The sequence below is a fragment of the Leptonychotes weddellii genome, chromosome 9 (genome assembly GCF_054177405.1).
Source record: "Leptonychotes weddellii isolate Sample4059 chromosome 9, ASM5417740v2, whole genome shotgun sequence".
NCBI lineage: Eukaryota > Metazoa > Chordata > Mammalia > Carnivora > Phocidae > Leptonychotes > Leptonychotes weddellii.
This window is the reverse complement of record NC_138377.1, coordinates 29,995,125-30,016,911: the sequence shown is the minus strand read 5'-3', so window position 1 is coordinate 30,016,911 and position 21,787 is coordinate 29,995,125. Positions and strand designations below refer to the sequence as shown.

At 46.3% G+C, this 21,787-nt stretch overlaps 2 protein-coding genes across 16 annotated transcripts in view; both read left to right on the top strand.

Annotated features, from left to right (window-relative positions):
• LOC115942756 (uncharacterized) overlaps positions 1-21,787 on the top strand; it is a 300,514-nt gene that overhangs the window by 97,707 nt on the left and 181,020 nt on the right. Inside the window, exon 5 of one of the 11 annotated variants that reach the window (XM_081829439.1) lies at positions 15,080-15,118. The exons of 9 other annotated variants lie outside the window; for them this stretch is intronic. The gene's annotated coding sequence lies outside the window, so the exon portion shown is untranslated. Of the gene's footprint in view, positions 1-15,075; positions 15,119-21,787 lie in introns of those variants that run through there. One more of the 11 variants, XM_081829441.1, reaches the window with a different exon arrangement.
• Positions 9,299-21,787, top strand: part of PLEKHH1 (pleckstrin homology, MyTH4 and FERM domain containing H1) — a 49,198-nt gene continuing 36,709 nt past the window's right edge. Inside the window, exons 1-2 of one of the 5 annotated variants that reach the window (XM_081829420.1) lie at positions 9,299-9,454; positions 17,911-18,069. In XM_081829420.1, coding sequence (XP_081685546.1) covers positions 17,944-18,069 — 126 coding nt within the window. In that variant the 5' untranslated portion in view covers positions 9,299-9,454; positions 17,911-17,943. The remainder of the gene's footprint in view (positions 9,455-17,910; positions 18,070-21,787) is intronic. The other 4 variants (XM_081829418.1, XM_081829419.1, XM_081829417.1 and 1 more) reach the window with 4 other exon arrangements.

Below are 21,787 nucleotides of genomic sequence, written 5' to 3'. Positions count from 1 at the left end.
CCTTTGGGTGGTCCCCACACTGTAATTGGAAAGGGACCCTCTTCTGGACCTGAACCAGGAAATTCAGAATGCGGAAACTGCGTTTTGGAAAGGTGTACTGTCCGTACCAACTCTCTGAAGTCTCCAAAGCTCACTTTCACATAAGCAAATCTCTCAATCTGTGGATTCCCTCGGTACTCTGAGTCGAGCAGTCTGGTTCTAGCTCCATGTCTTGTCGCTTTATCTGTGGCAGAGGGAAGATGATCCTTAAACTGCAGCTTGGACTTTTGCAGCAGAGACTCTTCCTGTTCCCGCTCTTGTGCCATGACTGGGTAAGAGATGCCTGGAAGAAGTGCCAAGCTGATGGTCTGTGCACTGCTGAAACCAAGTGTTCAGAGCTGGGCAGGGGAGAATGTTCTTTACAGCTTTCTCTACTTTACCTTCATCCTTCAGTACCACTAAGTTTTCCAATCCCCTTCCCTGAAACCATGCAACATTGAACAGGAACAAAGTATACAGTTTAAGGTTTAAAGTCTCCACTTTAGACAGAAGTTAAAGCCCCATCAACCACCTCCTTTCAAGGTGACCAAAGCATGCACTGGTCAGATCAGAAGGGAAGAGATCTGTCCCTAGGCATGGCTGGGAGTAGGAATGTTGGAGCTCGCGTTCTTTAAGAAAACAAAAGCCATCCTGGGGAGCCTGGGTGGTGCAGGCGGTTGAGCCACCGACTCTTGGTTTCAGCTCAGGTGGTGATCTCAGGGTTGTGGGATTGGTCCCCACATCAGGCTTTGTGCTCAGTGCAGAGTCTGTTTGAGATTCTCTCTCCCTTTCCTGCTCTCTCGCTCGCTCGCTCTCTCTCTCAAATAAATAAATCATTAAAAAGAAAAGAAAAATAATAAAACAAGCCATCCTGACCACCAGATGGCGCTGAGAGATAGCTTCCCCTGTCCTGGCTAGAAGCTGGTCACCTTGGGGACTTTGAGAGGGAAGACAGATTATGTCGCCTGGACTAAACCCCCTTCATAAAAAGGAGCTGGCAAAGAGGGCTTCCAATAGGATCTAAGACCTGACAGTCGTAAAGCCCCTGAGTCTGAGAACAACGATCATAAGCATGACAGATGAAGGCTTGATTGATCAAAGCAGATAACTGACCGATTGGTTTCATGATAAACCCTTGGGGGAAGGAAGGAGGAAGAGCTGCAAGGGTTAGATCTGCTCATTCCATCCAAGTATTTCATGTCTTGCCATCCCTGTGAATTCGGTGGCATTTGTTGGCTCACTCTTACAGGAACCACTCAGCCTGGAAGGTACCCTGCAAGGGAGCTCCCGTGTCCCTGAAGCAGAGGGACCCCTACTCACAGCCCTGCGTGTAGATCTCCACCCAGTCAGGTGAAGCAGCCGCTCAGAGAGGGGAGGCCGAGAGGCACAGAGAGGCCCTCCACAGTCCAGTTTGCCCAGGAATGAGCCACATGTTCCTTGATGCTCTCCCTCCCCTCTTCGCGGTCCACAGTGGACACTCACCAAGCACGTACTCAATGTGTGAAAGCAGAACCCTAGCCCACCAGACCTCTCCCATTGTCTGTCATCAGCCGAAGAAGTAATAATAAAGTACAGCATCTACTCGGCACTTGCTATCTGCCAGTACTGAGCTAAGTGCCCGAGCTGGAATTTGAACTCTGGAAGTAGAATCCCAGAGGCGACACACTGTCGCCCTGAGAACTCAAATGTCTGAGGCTGCCACACACTGGGCAGAAGAAAAGGGGCCGAGGTGCCACGACCAGCTCCCTGACTAGCCTGAGTTCCCTTGGCTTCTTAGAACCCCAGAGTCTCTTCCTGCATGGGCTCCCTAGGCTGCTGGAGAACCTGCCACTGACTTGAAGCTGGTCCCTCCTGCCCCTTGATGGGAGCCACCATTGTTTTCAACTGCGATGAAAATGGATGGAGAAGTAAGACAGTTGGTTTAAAACCTTGATGTTGTAAGTTCTCAAATGATCAAGAATCCCACTTAGCTGGCTGGATTTACCCAATTCTCATTCCCCAAGCTCTATCAGCTCCCTACTCAGCTTCCCTTTCAACCTCGGGGCCACCTCCTCTTCTCCCTCCCCACCCCCATCCTGCTGAGCCCCCCTCTGCCTGGCTCTCTCTTGCCTGGGGAGCTCGCAGCTGCACTGGACAGATCATTTTGCACTGATATCTGTTGTAATTATGTCAGTTCTACCCTGTGTTCCCCTCTGGAGCTGGTGTTCCTCTCTGAGAAGATCACTGGTGTGTTGGAATATGATGTATGACAAACCAGTCAATACCAGGCACCCTATTGGTCTAAGGATCATGAAAATACAGAACCCTGGGCCTGCTGATCTCGATGTGCAGGGCCTCCATCCATATTTTTAATCAGTGGCCCTAGGGTTTTATGATATAAGGTTAGATGGGAAATCACTGCCTTCCCTCTCATTGGGGTCCTTCTTGACCAGCCCTTCCTTCCACCCATTGCTCTTTGTTAGCTTCCAAGTCTCTAGTCTCTGGGCACCTTGCTAGTCCTTTAAACCTCCATTTAGTAACACTTAACTAGGTGCATATGATATGCCGGACACTGGGGCAGACCCTTTATCCCCATCTTTACAACTACCCTCTAGGGAAAGAATACCAACTGCTGTTTTACAAATGTAGAATCTCTCCCTTCCCTGCTCTCTGCCTGGCTCTGTCTGCTTCTGCTGGCTCTGGAGCCCACAGCTGGACTGGAGAGATCATTTGCCATGCTCCCCACTGGGAAGACCCAGGATTCAATGGCAGGCATATTTGGTTTTGAAGTCTATGTCCTGAGTTCATTGGTCACACTTGCTACACTTTGTTTCCTCACACAGTGCCTGGAAAATGGCAACTACTTCATAAATATTTGTTCCTGAATAACTGAATGAATAAATGAAAGAAGAGTCCATGCCCAAAGTTAAGACACCTCCCCCTCCCAACACACACACACACACACAGAATTCTGCCTCTGGACCATTTCATTTCCTTCCTACACTGCATCTCTCTACATGTCTGGTCACTGCCTTCCTACCTGAATTGGACAATGACTCTGAGCCTCTCTGCTCCAGCCCATGGTTGCCCTGGCTGCTCCCAGAGATTCAGTAGTAGAAATTGCCTCCTGAATTCTCCATAACCCAAGAGCTGCCAAGCTCGGCCTCTGGCTCCTGAGATAGAAGGCTGGACCAGGACTGGCCCCTGGGCTTCTGGGCTTCTGAGACCCCTTCCCCGTCTCCTCTCCCTCCCTTTCCTCCTTTAGTCTCCTTCCAACAGCAGCTGAGAATAAGGCCCTGAGGGCAGAAGAAGGGGTGCTTGATTTGGGAGGGTTTCAGTGAAGAAGGGTTTCTCTGGAGCCCAGCGCCCCACTCAGAGAAACCAAGTGGTGTTGGGAAGTGGGGTTTCTAGAATGCACAGGACATGGGAAGATGAATTGTCCAACATTTCACCAGTTCTCCTAGAGTTATTACTGTCTCTCAAGACATCTTTCTTATCTATTGCAATCTTGCAACAGAGAGAGCTCCTTGAGATACCACCACCTCTTGACCCAGTAGAGTAGATACTAGGGACCTGGGAGAATATCTGATAAACATGAGACCTCCAGCAAATATTTGTTCAAAAAATGAATAACAAAAGCTACCATTTATATAGCATTTGCTACCTGCCAGACACAATACTATCTCATTTAATCCTTTCAAAAATCGTAAGAGGCAAGAATTATTATCATCATTTGACAAATGAGGAATTAATTAAGCACCTGCCCTATACCGATATGGTATAGATGGTACGTGAACTGCTGTTTGGCCAGTTCTGTGGTCCCCATTCTTCCCTACGGTACTGCCCAGGAAACCAAGCACAGACTAGGATGCTGTTATATTGACCCTGTAGGAATTTATTCTTTAACTATTTCAGTCTAAAACACATGCTGTATGTGTATAACCCCTGGAGGGGTTAGTTATCATCTGACGTGTTCTAATCAGGAATCCGCACTCTAGAGGGTGGTTACATAAGCACTTCAAATGGCATCAAAGCCTACACCAGCGGGCTGAATGTGCTGTGGTATGCTAGAGGTTTTCAACGGAAGGAGTTAGCCAGAAAGACGATCTGGGCCCTCACATGAATAATGTGGAGGAACCAGATCAGGCCAACCCCCTGACTCCCATGAAGCAGGTTGTAGGAATTTTTGTGCCTGCTTGCTAATAAAAATCTGTGTAACTGGCAGAATTTTGGCCATTCTTACTATCCCACCTGTAGGAGGTTATGGAGAAGGAGATGAATGGTCTCCACTCATCCCTAATCTCCACGGGCCACGAGTATAGGAACCTGATAAGCGCCAAAAGACCAAATTGGTTCAGACCTGTTCACAGTGAGTGACCACCAAGGCCTCTTAGAAAAGTAAAAGGAGACTCTCAGCTTCAGTGACCCAACTGAGCCTTGGACTCTGAGCACACAATGGCTTTCTTCCTCTCTGTCTGCTGTCAGGCCACTGTCATAATAAGTGAACATCAGACAGGAATGAGCTTTAGGTGTTGTAAGTACCATTTCTGCATGGACCCACAGAGGAGTCTGGGGGCTCGGAGCCTTTCCAGCAGGCTCCCACCAGCCTTCCACCTCTCTCCTCTCTCTCCCGCTACTGCTCCAGTCAAAGATGGTGCCCAAGATGGCTTTTTCCTTACTTCAGTGTTGCAAAGTTCCCCTCTGCTGTGGTGACTCTCTCATAATCCTGCCTTTTCCTCCAGTTCTCAAATATTCTGACCTGAAAGGTAGCTGTGCTGAGGAAATAATTTCCCCACTTTACCACAGGACAAACTGAGGCCAGAAGCAAGGCGATGGTTTATCCAAGCTTACAGCTGGGCATCTAATGGAGTACCTGGAACAACTTCAAAGTCAGCTATCATAAATGAATGAATGAATGAACAAATGAATGAAAGGGAAGGAGAGAGGGAGGGGAGAAGAGAAGGATATCAGCATCAGCTGATGTTATTGTCTGGATGTGGTCAGCGGCCAGTTTGACTCAGTCTCAGATCCACGGAAGGCTTCAGAGAAGGTGACTTAAGACAGAAAGATTGTGGGGAATAGACAGTGTCTCGTCATCTCAGCCCTTAATTCCAGAATTAAGTTAGGGGTGAGCCAGCCTGGAGGTCCATAGCAACTCCTCCCTGGGATGGGGTGGTATGGGGAGGGCTGCAGTTAAGGGTGACGGGGGAGCCAGGCTTCCCTCACTGAAGGCCATACAGCTGCCTTTACTGACTGGGACTAAGAGGGGAGGGGAAGGAGACACCAGAAATCCAACCAGAGTTGGTAGGGAGGTGGGCTGAACCTCCCCGGGCTGCCAGCATGCGGTGGCTGGGGTCAGGCAGAGGAGGCAACATCAGCAAAGAAGGCTGATGGGACAATCCCTAGCATTAGATGGGAAACTGCCCCTCCTGGGACCTCCCCTGCTAGCCTGGTTATTGATGACCTGCAGCCCCTGAGGAATACTGGGCTCTAGGGTTATGGGAGGCACTCTCTCCTTGGAACAGAGGAGAGGATGAGCCCATTCTCCTCTAGGCATCTGGTGAGTATTAGGTAGGGACTAATAATAAAAATTGAAGAACTATAACACTCAGCTATAAAGGACATTATCCATTATCCATATTCCCAATTGGGGAAATTTTAATATGGTCTGTATGGTAGATGATAGTATTGTACCAATGATAGGTTTCCTAAGTGTGATAGTATTAAGAGAATACCTTTGTTCTGAGGAAGATACATGTTGAAGTATTCAGGGGTAAAAGGTCATGATGTGTACAACTAACTCTCAGATGGTAGAGGAAAAGAATGATATGTTATAACATATTATATATAATACACTAAAATATATGTAAATATATAAAAATATACACAATATATAATAGAAATAGGTAACATAAATATATAACATAATGTAATATAATATAATAGATATTATATAGGTGTAAAGACAGAGAGAGAGCAAATGTGGCAACCATGTTAACAACTGGTAAATCTAGGCAGAGTATATGGGTGTTTAATGCACTGTTTTTTGCAACTTCTGTCAGTTTGAAATTTTCTTTTTATGATTTTATTTATTTGTCAGAGGAGAGAGCACAGCAGGGGGAGTGGCAGGCGGAGGGAGAAGCAGGCTCCCCACAGAGAAGGGAGCCCAATGCAGGACTCGATCCCAGGACCCTGGGGATCATGACCTGAGCCGAAGGCAGACGCTTAACCATCTGAGCCACTCAGGCATCCAGTTTGAAATTTTCAAAATAAAAGCTGGGGGGGGGAAATTTGAGGGAAGAAGAAGAGCTATCACTTATTGAACAATGACTGGATCCTAAAATTTATGTAACTCTCTTATCCGATTTCATCCTCAAACCAACTCCAAAGAGAGACATTATGATTCACGTATTAGAGGAAAGGAAACGGAGTCCCAGGGAGGCTAAGGAGCTTGCTCCAGTTTACAGAGCTGGGACTGAGACAGAGCCCAAAGGAAGGGGGAGGTCACAGGGAGGAGTGCGGTGGGAAGACTAGGGGCTAACACTTCTTTGAGCCTTTCTGTGTGCTAGCAGCGTTTTAAACTCATCCATGCACATGAACTCATTTAATCCTCCCTTCCTAAAAGCTTTGTACTTTGTGATAAATCACTTAATTGGTGTGGTGGGAGGGAACAAAGAGGCACTCAAAACACACTGATCGAAGTGTAGGTGGGTGCAGTCTCCTCTGAGGGCAACTTGGCTGCATCTATTGAAATTTAAAATTCATATTGTGTTTAGAGCCAGCAATTCCACTTCTAAATATTAATCCATAAAGATAGCCATAAATGTGGACGAAGAAGTATGTACCTAGACATTCACTGTAGCAAGCATGTAATATCTAAAGATTGGAAACATCCTAAGTATCCATCATTAGGAACACTAGGGGACCTCTAAAAAAAGTAAGGCATCTCCAAGTGTGCTAATATGCCACACAGAGTCAACAAATGGTAATGTCAAGAGAAAAAAAGCAAGGGATGCTTCCTTAGTGTTGAAAAGGGGATATAAATAGATACGTATAAATATATTTAAAGTTGACCCTTGCACAATGCCAGGGTTAGGGGCACCAACATCCATGTAGTAAAAAATCAGTATTAACTTTTGACTCACCCAAACCTTAACTAGTAGCCTACTGTTGACCAGAAACCTTACTGATAACACAGTTGATCAGCACATAGTTTGTATGTTACATGTACTAAATACTGTATTCTTAAAATAATACTGAATTTTTCTTAATTTTTTTGGTATTTCTAGGTATGTGGTTCATCAGCAAGTTTTTTGAAATTGTTGCAAATCTCCAAAAAAAATTCAAATATATTTATTGAAAAAGATCCATGTAAGGGCTCAGTTGGTTAAGCATCCGACTCTTGATTTTGGCTCAGGTCATGATCTCAGGGGTGTGAGATCGAGCCCCGCATTGGGCTCTGCGCTCACTGGGGAGTCTGCTTGAGATCCTCTCTCTCCCTCTCCCTCTACCCCTCCCTGCCTTAAAAATAAATAAATCTTTAAAAAAAGAAAGAAAAAGATCTATGTATAAGCGGAACTGTGTAGTTCAAATCCATGCTATTCAAGGGTCAACTGTATATGTATTTATGCATATTTTATGCATAAAATATCTTTTGTGTTTGGGGAGGAATGATCTGGGCGACAAGGGCAGGATGGGAGGTAGACATTTTTCATTGTTAGCCCTTCCATATTATTTGAAATGTATGTGCATGATGAGCTATTCAAGGTGAATGAAGGCATGAATGAATGAATGAATCACCCTTAACCAACTCCAGAAGATTTGCTTTTGGGCTACCTAAGGCATCTTCCTGAGTGTTAAAGGGATAGCAGAGGCCAGTGTCCCACAGTCTGGGGTTGATCTATCTCAATCCCCAGGAGCTATGAATCCATTTGCAAGTTCAGCCCCTGGAGTCCCATTGGCCCAGTTGAACTTTTGCCCTTGGCTTCCTGAACTATTGGGACCAGCTTTCTAAAGTATCTGTGCTCTCGAAGTTATGCCTGAGAATTGTCTGGGGAGCTTGTTAACTGGGTAATCTAGCAGCCTCACCTCCAGAGATTCAAATTCAAACTTGGGGTGGAGCCAGGGGAATCCTTCATCAAGGCCTGGAGTGAGTCTTCCAAAGCCCCTTTGGAGAAATGGGCCCTGGTGGTGTTTGCCTCTGTTCAGCCTGGACAGAGAGCCTGTAGGATTGGGGAAGAAAGCAGTTTTGAAATGTGGATCATTCCCTGCAATATTCTCTATATTCATCTTCTTTACCAAAAGTTGAGTGTTCCAGGGGCGCCTGGGTGACTCAGTCGCTTAAGCGTCTGCCTTTGGCTCAGGTCATGATCCCAGGGTCCTGGGATGGGGCCCCTAATCAGGCTCCCTGCTCAGCAGCAGGGAGTCTGCTTCTCCCTCTCCCTCTGTGCTTGCTCTCTCTCAAATAAGTAAATAAAATCCTTTAAAAAATAAATAAAATAAAATAATCTTTAAAAACACGACTTTTAATGGCTGTGTAACCTTCTATCGTGTGGGTAGATCCTTCTCCCCGCCCGCTCGTGCTTTCTCTACCAAATAAATAAATAAAATCTTAAAAAAAAAGTTGAGTGTTCCAATCTCCTCTGGGTGTAGGATTGTACTGGTGAGCTGAGGGACGGCAAGTCCTTGAAGAACAAGGGTAAGCAGACCTCTGAAGCTGCCCAAGCTGTCTCTTTCGTTGGCCTTCTGGCTCCTTGGCCGGCTCCCTTCTCATAAATAATGCATATACATGCATACACACATACATACATACATACATTAGCAAGCAAGTTACCCTCTGGGTTGTGGTGATTTTTTTTCCCCCAAATTACAAATCAGTGCATTGGTCTGGCAGTGGGACAGACTGTTGGAAATAAGGACTTCTCCAAATATCCCGGCCTTACAGTTCTCACAGGTTGCCAGCAAATGCGGGAACCTCCTCGGGGGGTGGTGGGAAGGTCTGGTCTTGCGCCCCATTCTGCGAGGGTCCCACGCCCGCCGGGGGCTGAACGGGTCTCGGGGCACCCGGCCGCCCTTCGCGGCAGCGGGTGCGGACGCCCGCGGAGAGCTCGGGGCGGGGGCCGGGAGACCCCGCCGCCCTCCCCGCCTGCCCCCGGGACAAGCCCAGCGGTGCGGAGAGGTGGGAGGCTGGAGCCTGCTGAGGTCATTTCCTGTGCCTCTCCCCGAGCCGCCCGAGGAACCGCGCGGGCGCTCGGCCTTTAAGGAGCCGGCGGGGAGGAGGGGGCGCGGCGCGGCGGTGAATGGGGTGCCGCGAGGCCCGGCTCGGCTTTGTGCGGCCAGCCCGCCGGCACCCCGCCCGGCCCCCGCCTCGCCTCGCCCCGCCCTGCCCATCGCGACCCCTGCTGCCGCCGAGCGGAGACCCGGCGGCCGCCGCGGAGTCGGGCTAGAAGGACGCAAGGTCAGCGGCGGACGCGCGCGGAGGGCGCCCGGGTGCCGGGTGGGCGGCGGGAGCGCCGGCGAGCTGGCGGGAGGTTGCGCGGCCGCGCGCGCCCGGCGGGCAGGGACGGGCTCGGAGGTGTGCGCCGGCCCGGAGGGCTTTGGCGGGGCGGAGAGGACGGGGTCTCTCCGGCCGCGGGGCGATCCCGGAGCAGGTGCCTCCCCACCTGGCGCTGGGGGCGCTGGGGGCGCTGGCAGCCGCGGTCGGGCTCGGGGGACCCGCAGCGCGCGGCGAGGAGTCGCCTTCCTCGGGAGGAGCGAGAGTTTGGGACCGGCTGGAGCCAGTTGCCCCCGGGAAGGGCCCTCGGGCGCACTTGCCGGCTTTACTCCGTGGTGCCTGGGCTCTCGCTCGCTGTCCCCCCTCCCGCTCTCCTCCCCGCCTGGCTCAGGTAATCTCTTCTGTGATTTCGCAGCGGTTCTTTTAGGGATTCTGTTGGGTCAGGCTCGGCTTCTAGGGGCAGGTCAGCCAAGCAGAAAAGAAAAACAAGTTGGGCACTGAGTGACAAGCAGGAGCTTTGTGTCCTGGGAGCCTGAGAGAGGACTGTGTCACCAGGGACCAGGAAGACTTAATGGGGGTGGCAGAGGCAGTGAAGACCCGCACTTGGGAGTAGAATCCCTGTTGGATTTCTCCCTGCCAGGACATCTCTATAAGCTTTTACTGTGAGTCTGTCTCATAAAACTCTTTTGGACAGCCTTCATTTCAGGTAAAATTTCTACTTGAAAGATCATTTTATTACCAATTTGGAAAAGTCGTGGGTTCCTTCATCAGGTTTTTGGACTGTCTTCTCCGTGCCAGACTCTGTGTATGGTAATGTCACTTAAGACTTTATAGAACTTCAGTTCTAGTGTTTCTGCATGTTATTATCCTCCATTTTACAAAGGAGGAAACAGACCTGGAAAAATTGTGATTTACCCAGAGTCATATAGCTAAAAAGTGGAAGAGGCAAAACTCAAACCCAAGCCTCCTAAATTCCAAATGCGGGGGCCACTGTTAGCCACCTTCCCTCCCACCGGCTGCTGAGGGGACCTGCTTAGAGCTGGGTGATGGCGGGGGACACCATGTGGTCTCAAACTCATTGAGACCAGCAGCTGAGTTGAGAAAATGTGGTGCCCCTCTGCCCTCTTCAGAAGTCAGGGGAAGAAGCGTGTACCTCCTACTCTGCTCCCCCATGGTGCACTCCTCTTTACTATTCCTTTCTCTCTATGAGGTTATGTATCCATGTGGGGAGCTCTGGGCTCCTTATGGTTTGAAGTGTGCTTTATACATGCTGATGTTAATGTGTGGAGGATTCCCTCACTCCTGATCTGGGTGAGTTCACAGCAGGCTGGCTGTTGAGCCACCGTCCTGCATTCTCTGGAGAGCCCAGCTGAGCTTTCTCTCCCTTCTGTCAAATTCAAAACTGACCTCCTCCATGGGCAAACAGACACTGATTGCTGGCTGGAGTATGAATTCGAATAGTCTTGGGGAAGGCAATTTAGACTATTTGGCCATTTAAAAATGTGTATCACTTAATCCTACAATTCCATTTCTGGGACTTTATCCTTCATATATACTCCGATGCATGTGAAATGATATATATTTGTTGCAACATTGTTTGTTTTAGCAAAAGGTTTCAGACAACCCAAATGTCTGTCAGTAAGGGACTCTTAAATAAAATCATGTAATACCTACACAATAGAATACAGTATAGCTGTTAAAAAGCATGGAGGGAAGATAGGTCAGGTATGTATGCTGGTATAGGACGATCTCTCAGTTACAGGTTAAGTGCAGTGTGTATGGTGGGCCGCCATTTGTGTTTGTGTGTGTGCATGCAACATACATGGGAATGCTTGTGTCTGCACCGGATATCTCTGAAAGACGTAAAACCCCATAACACAGTTGCCTCTGTGGAGAACTGTGGCTGGGGTACACCGGGGGAAGAAGCCGTTGTACCACATACTCTTTTGTTCAGTATTCAAAAATAAAGAGATAAAATAATTTTTAAAAATCTCCTGCCCTGGGCGCCTGGGTGGCTCAGTTGGTTAAGCGACTGCCTTCGGCTCAGGTCATGATCCTGGAGTCCCTGGATCGAGTCCCGCGTCGGGCTCCCTGTTCGGCAGGGAGTCTGCTTCTCCCTCTGGCCCTCCCCCCTCTCATGTGCTTGCTCTCTCTCATTCTCTCTCAAATAAATAAATAAAATCTTAAAAAAAAAAAAAAATCTCCTGCCCTTTCTGAGGTGGATCTGGAAGTGACCACATCTGTGGGCCACATCTCCTGGTATGCCCAGGTACTGGTAATTAGTTTGCCTTTTCATTGTTGACAGTAGCTATCATTATTGAGTGCTTACGGTGTGCCAGGCTTTTGTAATACCTCCTGTAATTCTCAAAAAAAAAAAAAAATACAACCTAGTGTGGTCTATGAACTTGCCATTTTTCTTTAAAGATTTATTTATTTATTTGAGAGAGAGGGAGCCTGTGCAAGTGGGGGGAGGGGCAGAGGGAAAGTATCTTCAAGTGGTCTCTCAGATGAGAGCGGAGCCCAGATGGATGCGGGGCTCAGTCTCACAGGCCATGAGATCATGGCCTGAGCCGAAACCAAGAGTCGGACACTTAACTGACTAAGCCACCCAGGTGCCCCTGAAATTGCCATTTTTGAAGGTCAGAAAAATGGTTAAATGTTGATAATTTCATGTGATTCAACCTAATATTATTGCCCTCCTTTTCAAATATTATTGCTCTCAACTTCAAAATGGCGCTGAGGCTCAGAGAGGTTAAGCAAATGGTTTAAGGTCACAAGATTAATTAATGCCAGAGCCAGTCCTCAAACCCAGGCTTGTTTGGTGCCAGAAGGGGGGATCTTAAGTACCGTACTCTGCTGTTTCTCTTTACTGGTTTTGTTCTCAAAGGATCCTATTCCTGATTGTCTTAGTCCCTTCTGGTATTTAGATCCCTGAAGGTTGGAACATACTCACCTTTTCCTGTCTCTTCCAACATTGTGAAATGTGCTGCTCAGCACCCAAAGGTAAAACACATATTGTTGGCTTGATCAGATGACAAGGTGTGGGCAGGGGGAACTATGCCCCTCTGTCTGCTCCCCTTCCCCCAACTCCATCCTCAGAAAGGGGGCACAAAGCTCTTCCTTTCCCACAGTTGGGCAGGTGGTCAGCCTAGTCTAGCACTTTTAGAAGATGGTGGTAGCCCATCATTAGCAAGTGGAAATCACAAGAGGTCCTTACACTCAGGGAGTGAACCATAGTGAGGTGGCACGGGAGAGCCCAGTGGAAACTGTACCCAGAACAGAGTTCCTGTTACCTTGGGAAGCCTCCTGCAGTGACCTCTGACCTCTTCCTTTTAGGGTCTTGTATTGGCTGGTCCTCTTTGCAGGGAAGTTCCAGGATATACAGACTATAGACCTGAGCCTTGCAAACCATGGGATCTTTATTCATCTTTATGTCCCCATCCTTGCACAGAGGAATCACATCACAAAAGTTGGTTGAATTAAATTTAATCTCAGCATCTTGTCAATTTCTGGTCAGATCCCTACACTTGCCAAAGCCATCCCAGGTCAAGTCTGTGTTTCCTCTGATACAGGCCCAGAGTCTGAGGTCACCTAACATCACCCATCCTGCACGCAGCCCCTGCCTCTGAGGCATACTCCATCACTCTCCTTGGCTGTCAGTCCAGGATGCCGGAGGACTTAGGGAGTTCCAAAGCAGGGCCTCAGGCCGTGCAGTCATTTTTCACCTGCTGAGCAGTTTAGCATGCTGGGCACTAGTAGGAATCAAGAGAAGTGGGTTTCACAAGAGTGGCATGAGTTGATCTTGTAGCTGGGGGGGAGGGCCCATGGGGACTTACTGTACTATTCTCCCTACTTCTTGTGTGTATTTGAAACTTTCCAGAATAAAAAAATGAACAGTTGTACTGGCTTTTGTCCCTTCTCTCATTTCCCCACTGTTTTGCCATTAATGTTCTGTGTTAGGCTAGCCAGGTAGCATGAGACTCGACCACCACCACGGCATCTGCATGGAGAGAGGATGTTCTGTATGTTGGGAGATGGGGATGCTTGGCCCAGCTCTGATACTACTTAGCTCAGTGTCTCAAGTCACAGATGTGATGGGTTTTCTCATCTGTTCATTGTGAATAATATCACTTGTCCTACATCTCAGGGATTTGGGGAGGATAAGGGGAGAAATCACGCCTTCACAGTGCTTTGGAAAGTTAAAAACCATTCTGTAAATTCTTTTCTGCTCATCTTTGCACATCTTTACGGGAGGTACAAGTATGAGGTGACTTAGCAGGTGAAGCTCAATTTACTGGGATTTTGCCTTAACATCTCATGTTTTATAGCTGCTGCGGCAACCACCTGCTTCTGTCGGAAGAGCCTCTGGGCCACGTGCTTGGCAGCAGGCACCTTGCTCAAGTTCCCTTTCTCATGCCCGTAGCTCTTCTCATGTCTCACATGCTGAGACAAGCCTAGCACAGGTCCAGCCCCCTCATTACATTCCCAGGGCAAGGGAGAGGCTTCAGCAGAGCACTTGATCTGTTCAACAGTGTGATGTCATAAGATGCTTGATTGGGAAAGGACTCCCTGCAGTCTGGGTATAATTTCAGATATCAGGGCTCGTCAGAGGCCACTGATGTGTTTTATTTCCAAAGCTCCTGGAGATTTTGATGATTTGGTTTTCCACTGTCCTCATGGAATCGGAGCTGCAGCTTTGACAATCAATAAGAGGGAATTAATATTCACCAAACTTTTCTGGTGATGGGTATTAAGGAGGGCACGTTCTGCATGGAGCACTGGGTGTTATGCACAAACAATGAATCATGGAACACTACATTAAAAATGAATGATGTAATGTATGGTGATTAACATAACAATAAAAAATTAAAAAAAATATTCACCAAACTCTTTTAATGCCACACAGGATTAAGTTTCCTCTGCCCCTTGGTTTTGCTTGGGTGTTTTTACCGCTAATTCTCAGCCCTGAGCTAGGTTGCAAGACTTCCAGGTCCTACTTTCAGATCTGCCACTTTTTTTTTTTTTACCCTATGAGGAAAAGCAAAATTCCTTTAAAAGACAAAGCAAATCAAACACGATGAAGCCTCCCGGCCTTCTCTGGAGGCCCCACAAGGTTCTGTTTTGTCTTTTCAGCTGTGATCTTAGCTCAGAGAAGGTCATGTTTTGTTTTTGTCTTTTGTCTTCCTGCCCGTTCCAGTCGGTCCCAGTCTTTTGAGGTGGGGATTGCTGGGAGGTCACAATGTCCGAATTGTTCAGGATGACAGTCCCGGGAGAGCAGGGCTGAGGTCACATGTCCAGAGTTCTGAGCTGCCCAGAACCCGAAGACTTAGACACCAGATCCGTCAGTGTTTTATGGTGGGCCTTTCTCTATAAGTCTACTGACCCTGTTTTTTAAATGAAAAGTCAGGACACATGATAAATGTCTGTGCTTACGGAGGTTATGGTATCAGAATGTTTGAGACCAGGATGCCCTGGAAGATCTTGAATATAGGTTCACCTTAGTGCCAAGGATCCTGAAAGATCCCGTAAAATATTTCTCGTATTCTTTTTTTTTTTTTTAAAGATTTTATTTATTTATTTGACAGAGAGATAGAGAGAGAGCACAAGTAGGCAGAGAGGCAGGCAGAGGGAGAGGGAGAAGCAGACTCTCCACGGAGCAGGGAGCCCGACGTGGGGCTCGATTCCAGGACCCTGGGATCATGACCCGAGCCGAAGGCAGCCGCTTAACCGACTGAGCCACCCAGGTGCCCCTATTTCTCGTATTCTTAACAATCCAGCTCACTCTTTGTAAAATCAGAATTCTTTCCATTTTCTGGATGGGTAAAGAGCACAGTCGCTCAGAGCAGGGACTTTGGAACAAGAATCCCAGCCCCATTACTTACTAGCTCTAGAACTCTCTGCGTAGTCTCTCAGTTCCTCGGTGTCGTCGTGCGAGAGTAGGGAAAATGCCTGCACCTTGTCTTATGTATTGTCATGAGGATTAAAGAGGCCACACATGCCTGGCATACAGTAAGAACCCAATAAATGATAGCTATTTGTGGTATAGTAGAAAGATGCTTATAGAAGTCAGATGTGAGGTGGTTAACCTACGGAGGACAGGCTCACTGGTCACCACAGTAGCATCGGCAACAGTGCAGGAGGTGGCTGGGTTTTCTGAGGCCATGTGGCTCCTGAAGAAGAGAAAAGGATTAAAAAAAAACAACAAATTTTTATTTCAGAAAATTCTAGGCATTTATTCAAGTAGAGAAACCAGTATAAAGAACTCCCAGGTGCCCATCACCTAACTTTAAAACTTATCAGCAATTTGATAAATCTTACTTCATGTATCTCCTCCCCACACCACTGCTAGCTCCCTACCATGAAGTGTTTTTTTTTTTTTTTTTAAAGATTTTATTTATTTATTTGACAGAGAGAGAGAGCGAGAGCAGGAACACAAGCAGGGGGAATGGGAGAGGGAGAAGCAGGCTTCCTGCCGAGCAGGGAGCCCGATGTGGGACTTGATCCCAGGACTCTGGGATCATGACCTGAGCTGAAGGCAGACGCTTAACGACTGAGCCACCCAGGTACCCACCATGAAGTGTTTTAAAGCATATATTCCAGACGTTCTGTCATTTCACCTGTAAGTCATATGTATCTCTGACCGATCACTTTGTAAAAATATTATTAACCTAAACAATTAAAAGTCGTTCCTTAAAAATCACCTAATACTAGAGTAATTATATGTTATGGTTTGGGACAGACCAAATTTATGTTTGTTGCCAAGTGTCATTATTGTTAGCAGGGGGTTAGGGAGCATTTAAAGTCCTGGTGATGGATGTGTCTTCCAGCCCATCTCTCCTCTGTGTTCACTCTGCTGTGTCCTCTCTTTGTTTCTGCATTTTCTCATCCCCAACCTAGTTTGTCTTCTCTAAAATTTGTCCAGGAGACATCTGGGTCCATTTCCCTGACTGGGCATATTATAGGTGTCTACTTGATTTGTTCTGAATTTGTGTGATTGTTTCCCAGAGACGTGTGGCATTCTCCAGAGGCTACAGCAGAATGTCTACCAACGTTTTGTTTGCATTTTAAAAATTAGAGCGAGGGCGCCTGGGTGGCTCAGTTGGTTAAGCGACTGCCTTTGGCTCAGGTCATGATCCTGGAGTCCCTGGATCGAGTCCCGCATCGGGCTCCCTGCTCGGCAGGGAGTCTGCTTCTCCCTCTGACCCTCCTCCCTCTCATGCTCTCTGTCTCTCATTCTCTCTGTCTCAAATAAATAAATAAAATCTTTAAAAAAATAAATAAATAAATAAAAATAAAAATAAAAATTAGAGCGAGAATCTGTTCCAAAAGAGGATGATTCGATGACAACTGACAGAATCCCAACTAAATAGAAAATTGCCAAGGAAAATCAAAGCATCACATTTTCATTCCATTTTTTCTCATCAAAAATCTATATAAGTGGGGGGACCTGGCTGGCTCAATCGGTGGAGCATGTGACTATTGATCTCAGGGTCTCAAGTTCAAGCCCCACATTGGGCATGGAGCCTACTTGAAAGGGAGGGAGAAGGAAAGAAGGTAAGGAAGGAAGGAAGGAAGGATGGATGGATGGATGGATGGATTACTAAATAAATAAAATCTATATAGGTGTAGTAGAATCAGTACTAAATGGGAAACCACGGTTCTGCCTCCAGTTACCTATGTGATCTCAAATGAATCTGTCACTCACTTTAAGCCTCCCCTAAACATCCATCATCCCCCCCTTATCCCTGCCCCATAGCCTACCCCATTTCCCTGCTCCCATTTATCTGCATATTGATTAGCAATTGGGAGTACATGGTAATTTTGCAATTAGACTTTCCTAAGAGTTCCTTGGAAAACTCAAAGATCAAGGGATCTCTTTTATTTACCTTTGCATCTCCAGTGCCTAGAACAGCGTCTGGCATATAAATGTTTATTGAATGGATACATATTTGTTAAATGGATAATTGAATGAAAAACAAATGAGGCCCTACTTTCTACTGCTATAAAAATGAGACTAGGGGGATGCCTGGGTGGCTCAGTCGGTTAAGCGTCTGCCTTCAGGTCAAGTCATGATCCCAAGGTGTTGGGATCAAGTCCCACATCGGGCTCCCTGCTCAGCGGGGAGCCTGCTTCTCCCTCTGCCTGCCGCCCTCCCTGCTTGTGCTCACTCTCTGTTTCTCTCTCTCTGACAAATAAATAAATAAAATCTTTTTTAAAAAAAATGAGACTAGGTTCTCCTTACAGTTTCTCAGATTTTGTGATTCCCTGAGTTTGCTCAGCTAGCTTACGATGGAACGGGACACACTGAGCCAAGAAAAGTGGCCATGGCAATGACTCACTCACCCCCCCAGCCCTATTTTCTCCGCCCTCCTCCTCACACACTTACTGCTCTTCTCTTCTCCCTGTGTGCTGCTTCCCAGGCATCCCTGGAATAGCCAGAAGTTGACTCCATCATGGCGGAACTCAAGGTGGAGACCCATGCCGGCGTGGACTGGCAGAAGCGCTGCCTGGCCCTGGAAACCCAGCTCTTCCGGTTCCGCCTGCAGGCCAGCAAGATCAGGGAGCTGCTGGCCGACAAGGTGAGTCTTGAGGAGCTAACCAACCTCCCTGCAGAGGTCAACGTCAGACAGGGCCAGAGTGAGAGAGGGAGAGTTAGGGAAGGTGAACTTTCTGCTGCTGCTTTTTTTTTGAGGTATTAATTTTTAATCCAAGTATATTTGACCTATAAAATTATATAATTTAAGGTATAGCACACATTAATTTGATGCATTTATATATTATAATATAGTTGCCTTTGTAGTAGTAATTAGCACTTCTATCCCATTACGTAATTGTCATTTCTTTTTAGTGGTTGTAATAATGAAGTTCCAGTTTCCTAGCAAGTTTGATGATTATAATGCAGTGTTATTGTCTATATTCACCATACTGTGTATTAGATCCCTAGGGCTTATTTACTACTCCTTGCAGGAAGGTGAACTTTTAATAAGATACTTTCCACACATGCAAAATGAAACCCAGAGTATTTTTTTTATTTTTAAGTCCAAAATCAAAGCAGCTTACTAAGCTGTCATCTTGCATTCTTTCCTGCTCCAGAGAAATGATAGAAATCTTCTTGGTCCTCTGTTACCTCTTGGGTCAACTGTAGTTCTTATTCCCTTAATACTTCTTTTTTTAGTGTGGGGAAGGAAGATGTTTTAGGGGAGAAGAGGGGAAATTCCCATCCTGCTGTCACCGTCTATTAAGTATAGGAGCCTATGGAAGGCAGCCTGGTTTCCTGATGTTAAGGACACAGGTTTTGGAGCCAACTAGCTCTGCCACTTACTGGCTGTGTTACCTGGTGAGTCCCCTTACCTCTAAGGCAGGTACACAAATGTCTGCTTTTCAGTTATTTTGAGAATTATGTCAGGTCACATATATAAAGGTTCTGGCATGGAATATGGGAATGATTATTATCTTTATAGGCTTGGATGGGCTGGTCTGCGAAACTGACCACCATTTGTAATGTTTCTCTGGGAAGATGCATTCCAAACAGCTGACTTTCAGAAGCATTTTTGGAGCATAACCTACCTGGAGAGTAGAGACCTATACTATATATATATCTCAGTTGAATCAACTCTTTTCTTTCTAGTTTTGTTTACATCATCCATCTGCTTACCCAACCCTTCTTTCATAGGACAAAAGTAAAATTCAGTCCACTCCTCTCCAAGTAATGTCAAAGTCTGGTTAGTAAAGCCTGAGGAAATGGCCTGTTTTATTGATAGCCCCACAACCTGGAGTCTAGGAAGACAAGTTATTGGTATTACCTCCTCATTTCCACTGCCGAGTTCAGGCCCTGGACCAGCCTGAATGCCAACTTTGGGTCTGTTGGCATTGCTGTCTCCTAGTTCAGGCTTCGTAAAACAGAGACCGGCAGGTTCCTGTGGCTGTGGTTCAGGTACTAAGAGAAAGGGTAGAATTCGGCCACCTTAGGAAAAGGAAAGCAGGTCTTAGATAGTGGTTCTCAAAGGGTGGTCCTGGGGCCACCCATGCCAGAAACCTGGAGTGCTTATTAAGCATGTACATTTCTGGGCCCCACCCCAGTCCTCCTGGTCCAAGTCTCCCCGGGGGTGCAGCTCATAATCTGCATATTTAACAGGCTCCCAGAAATTAGTTTTGTACACTGTAAAGTTTGAGAACCTTGCCTTAGGATATGTTACTGGGGGAGGTGTGGGAAGGAAGGAAAGGATAAGTAAGGGTCTCCCAGCTGGTTTAAAACACATCTCAGAGGAAAGAGACTTCTGTTCCTAGTGATCAGAACCACAAAATAACCTTTTAAAAAAAGACCTCTATGAAACACCTAGAAATACTGGAATAAATATTTAAAATATCCTTCTCAGTGCAGAGCCATGCACTGAAGAAAACAGGAGGAGTCCTCAGGGGGCAAAACGAAGAGGAAAAACCTAAGTGGTACTCAACTCAAGCATCTCAGTGGGACAGGCTGTGTGACTGGCCTCCCTGTAGTGATGAGAGGTTTGAGGTTTAATCTGTGGAGACAGAGATGAGGTCTGGCCTGTTGGAAGCCGGAGCTGAAACTGAAACTTTCCTGTCAGGACTATCAAAGTACTTTACCGTAAATAAAAAGGTAGACAAGGAAAAGAAAATCATCTACCAACACAGGGAGATGACAGAACAGCTTCTCATGCTTAGCCAAGGCTCTGGGCAGAAAAAATAAAAGAAAGCCAAGAAAAGTACTCTCTGAGAGTCTGATGATGGTATTGGTTTAGCATTAGAATTTATACTATTTGTGTGGATCGGGAACCCTAAGTTCTGGGCCAGTGATACCTCTCAGAGACCTTGTAGGAATAGACAGAGAACCTCTCTGGAGTAATAAGATCTCAACCCAGATCACATGGAATCCTCACATTATCCCATAGTAAACCCATAGTAAAGATGAATATATGATCCAAAACGACTAAATGCTTGAGAGAATGATCTGTCCTGAGTTAGAGTCCACATACACAACTAGATCCCACAAGAGCTTCGAAAAAAGAACTGTTGGCAAGACACCGTAAAATAAATGAGTTCAAAATTATTGAAGATGTAATGAAGTAATTGAACATGTGAGACAAGAATAAGACACAATTCAAAAAGATCAGGTAGACTGGAAAAAGAACCAAATAGAACTGCTAGAAGCAAAACATGTCTTCGTTGAAATTAAATGTTCAACAGATAGATTAAACATCAGATGAGGCACCATTGAGACGAGCTTAATGAGTGGAAAGATGGAAAGATGGGCCTGGGGAAACCGTCCCCGATGCAGCACAGAGAGAGAAAGGCCCAGAGGCTGAGACATGGACGCTAGGATGACAAGATCCTATAAGGTCCCAGAAGTGGAGGACAGGATGAAGGAGAGACATTACTCAGAGAGACAATGGTTTAAAAATTCCCAAACTTAATGAAAGTTGTGAAGCCTCACATTTGTGAAGCAGAATGAATCTAGGCAGTATACATTTCTTAAAAATCTGTGCTGACCGTATGAGCTAGATTATAGTTTGGCTGCCATAAGAAAGAACCCAAAAACACAATGGCTTAAAACCGGCAGTTGTTTATTTCCTTCTCATGTAACCTCTCAGACATAAGGGGTGTGTAGTCCTAGGGTGATGTCAGCTGCATGGTTGAAGAGGGTTCCCGTGATGGCCACATTCCACCCTTCCCTTTACCTGTGTGACCCGGGGGTTCCATTCATTGCTTCTTCTCACATCCCATTGACCAGAACTTATTCTCACGGTTGTTCCCAGCTGCAGGGAAGATTGGAAAGTGTGGTCTTTATTCTGGATAACGATGTGCTCAGTTAAAAGTTGGAGGCTTTGATTTGTGTGAGAGAGAAGGAGAGAACAGATACTGGGGAACAAGTAGCAGTCTTAAGCCTGGAATCTAAGTCTAGAATAATGATAATAAACAGAAACAGAGTATGTAACTTTCAGATCAGTAGAGTAGGGAAATGGAATAAAATCTATGAAATCTAGACCAGGAAGAAAAACAAGAATATTAAAAAAAATAAAAATAAAAAAATAAATAGAAGGCACAAAATGCAATGGTAGAAATAAATCCAAATGTATCAGTCACAGGAGACATACATAAGAATGTCTTGTCACATACAAGAATGTAGCATTGCTATATGAAAAATTAGAAACATCCTAAATGTTTATCAACAGGGAAGTGGATAAACATGCTGAATATATTTGTACAGTGGAATACTACATTGCAGGTAAAAATGAATCAGGTGAGCTACATGTATAAATCTCAAAAACCATGGGC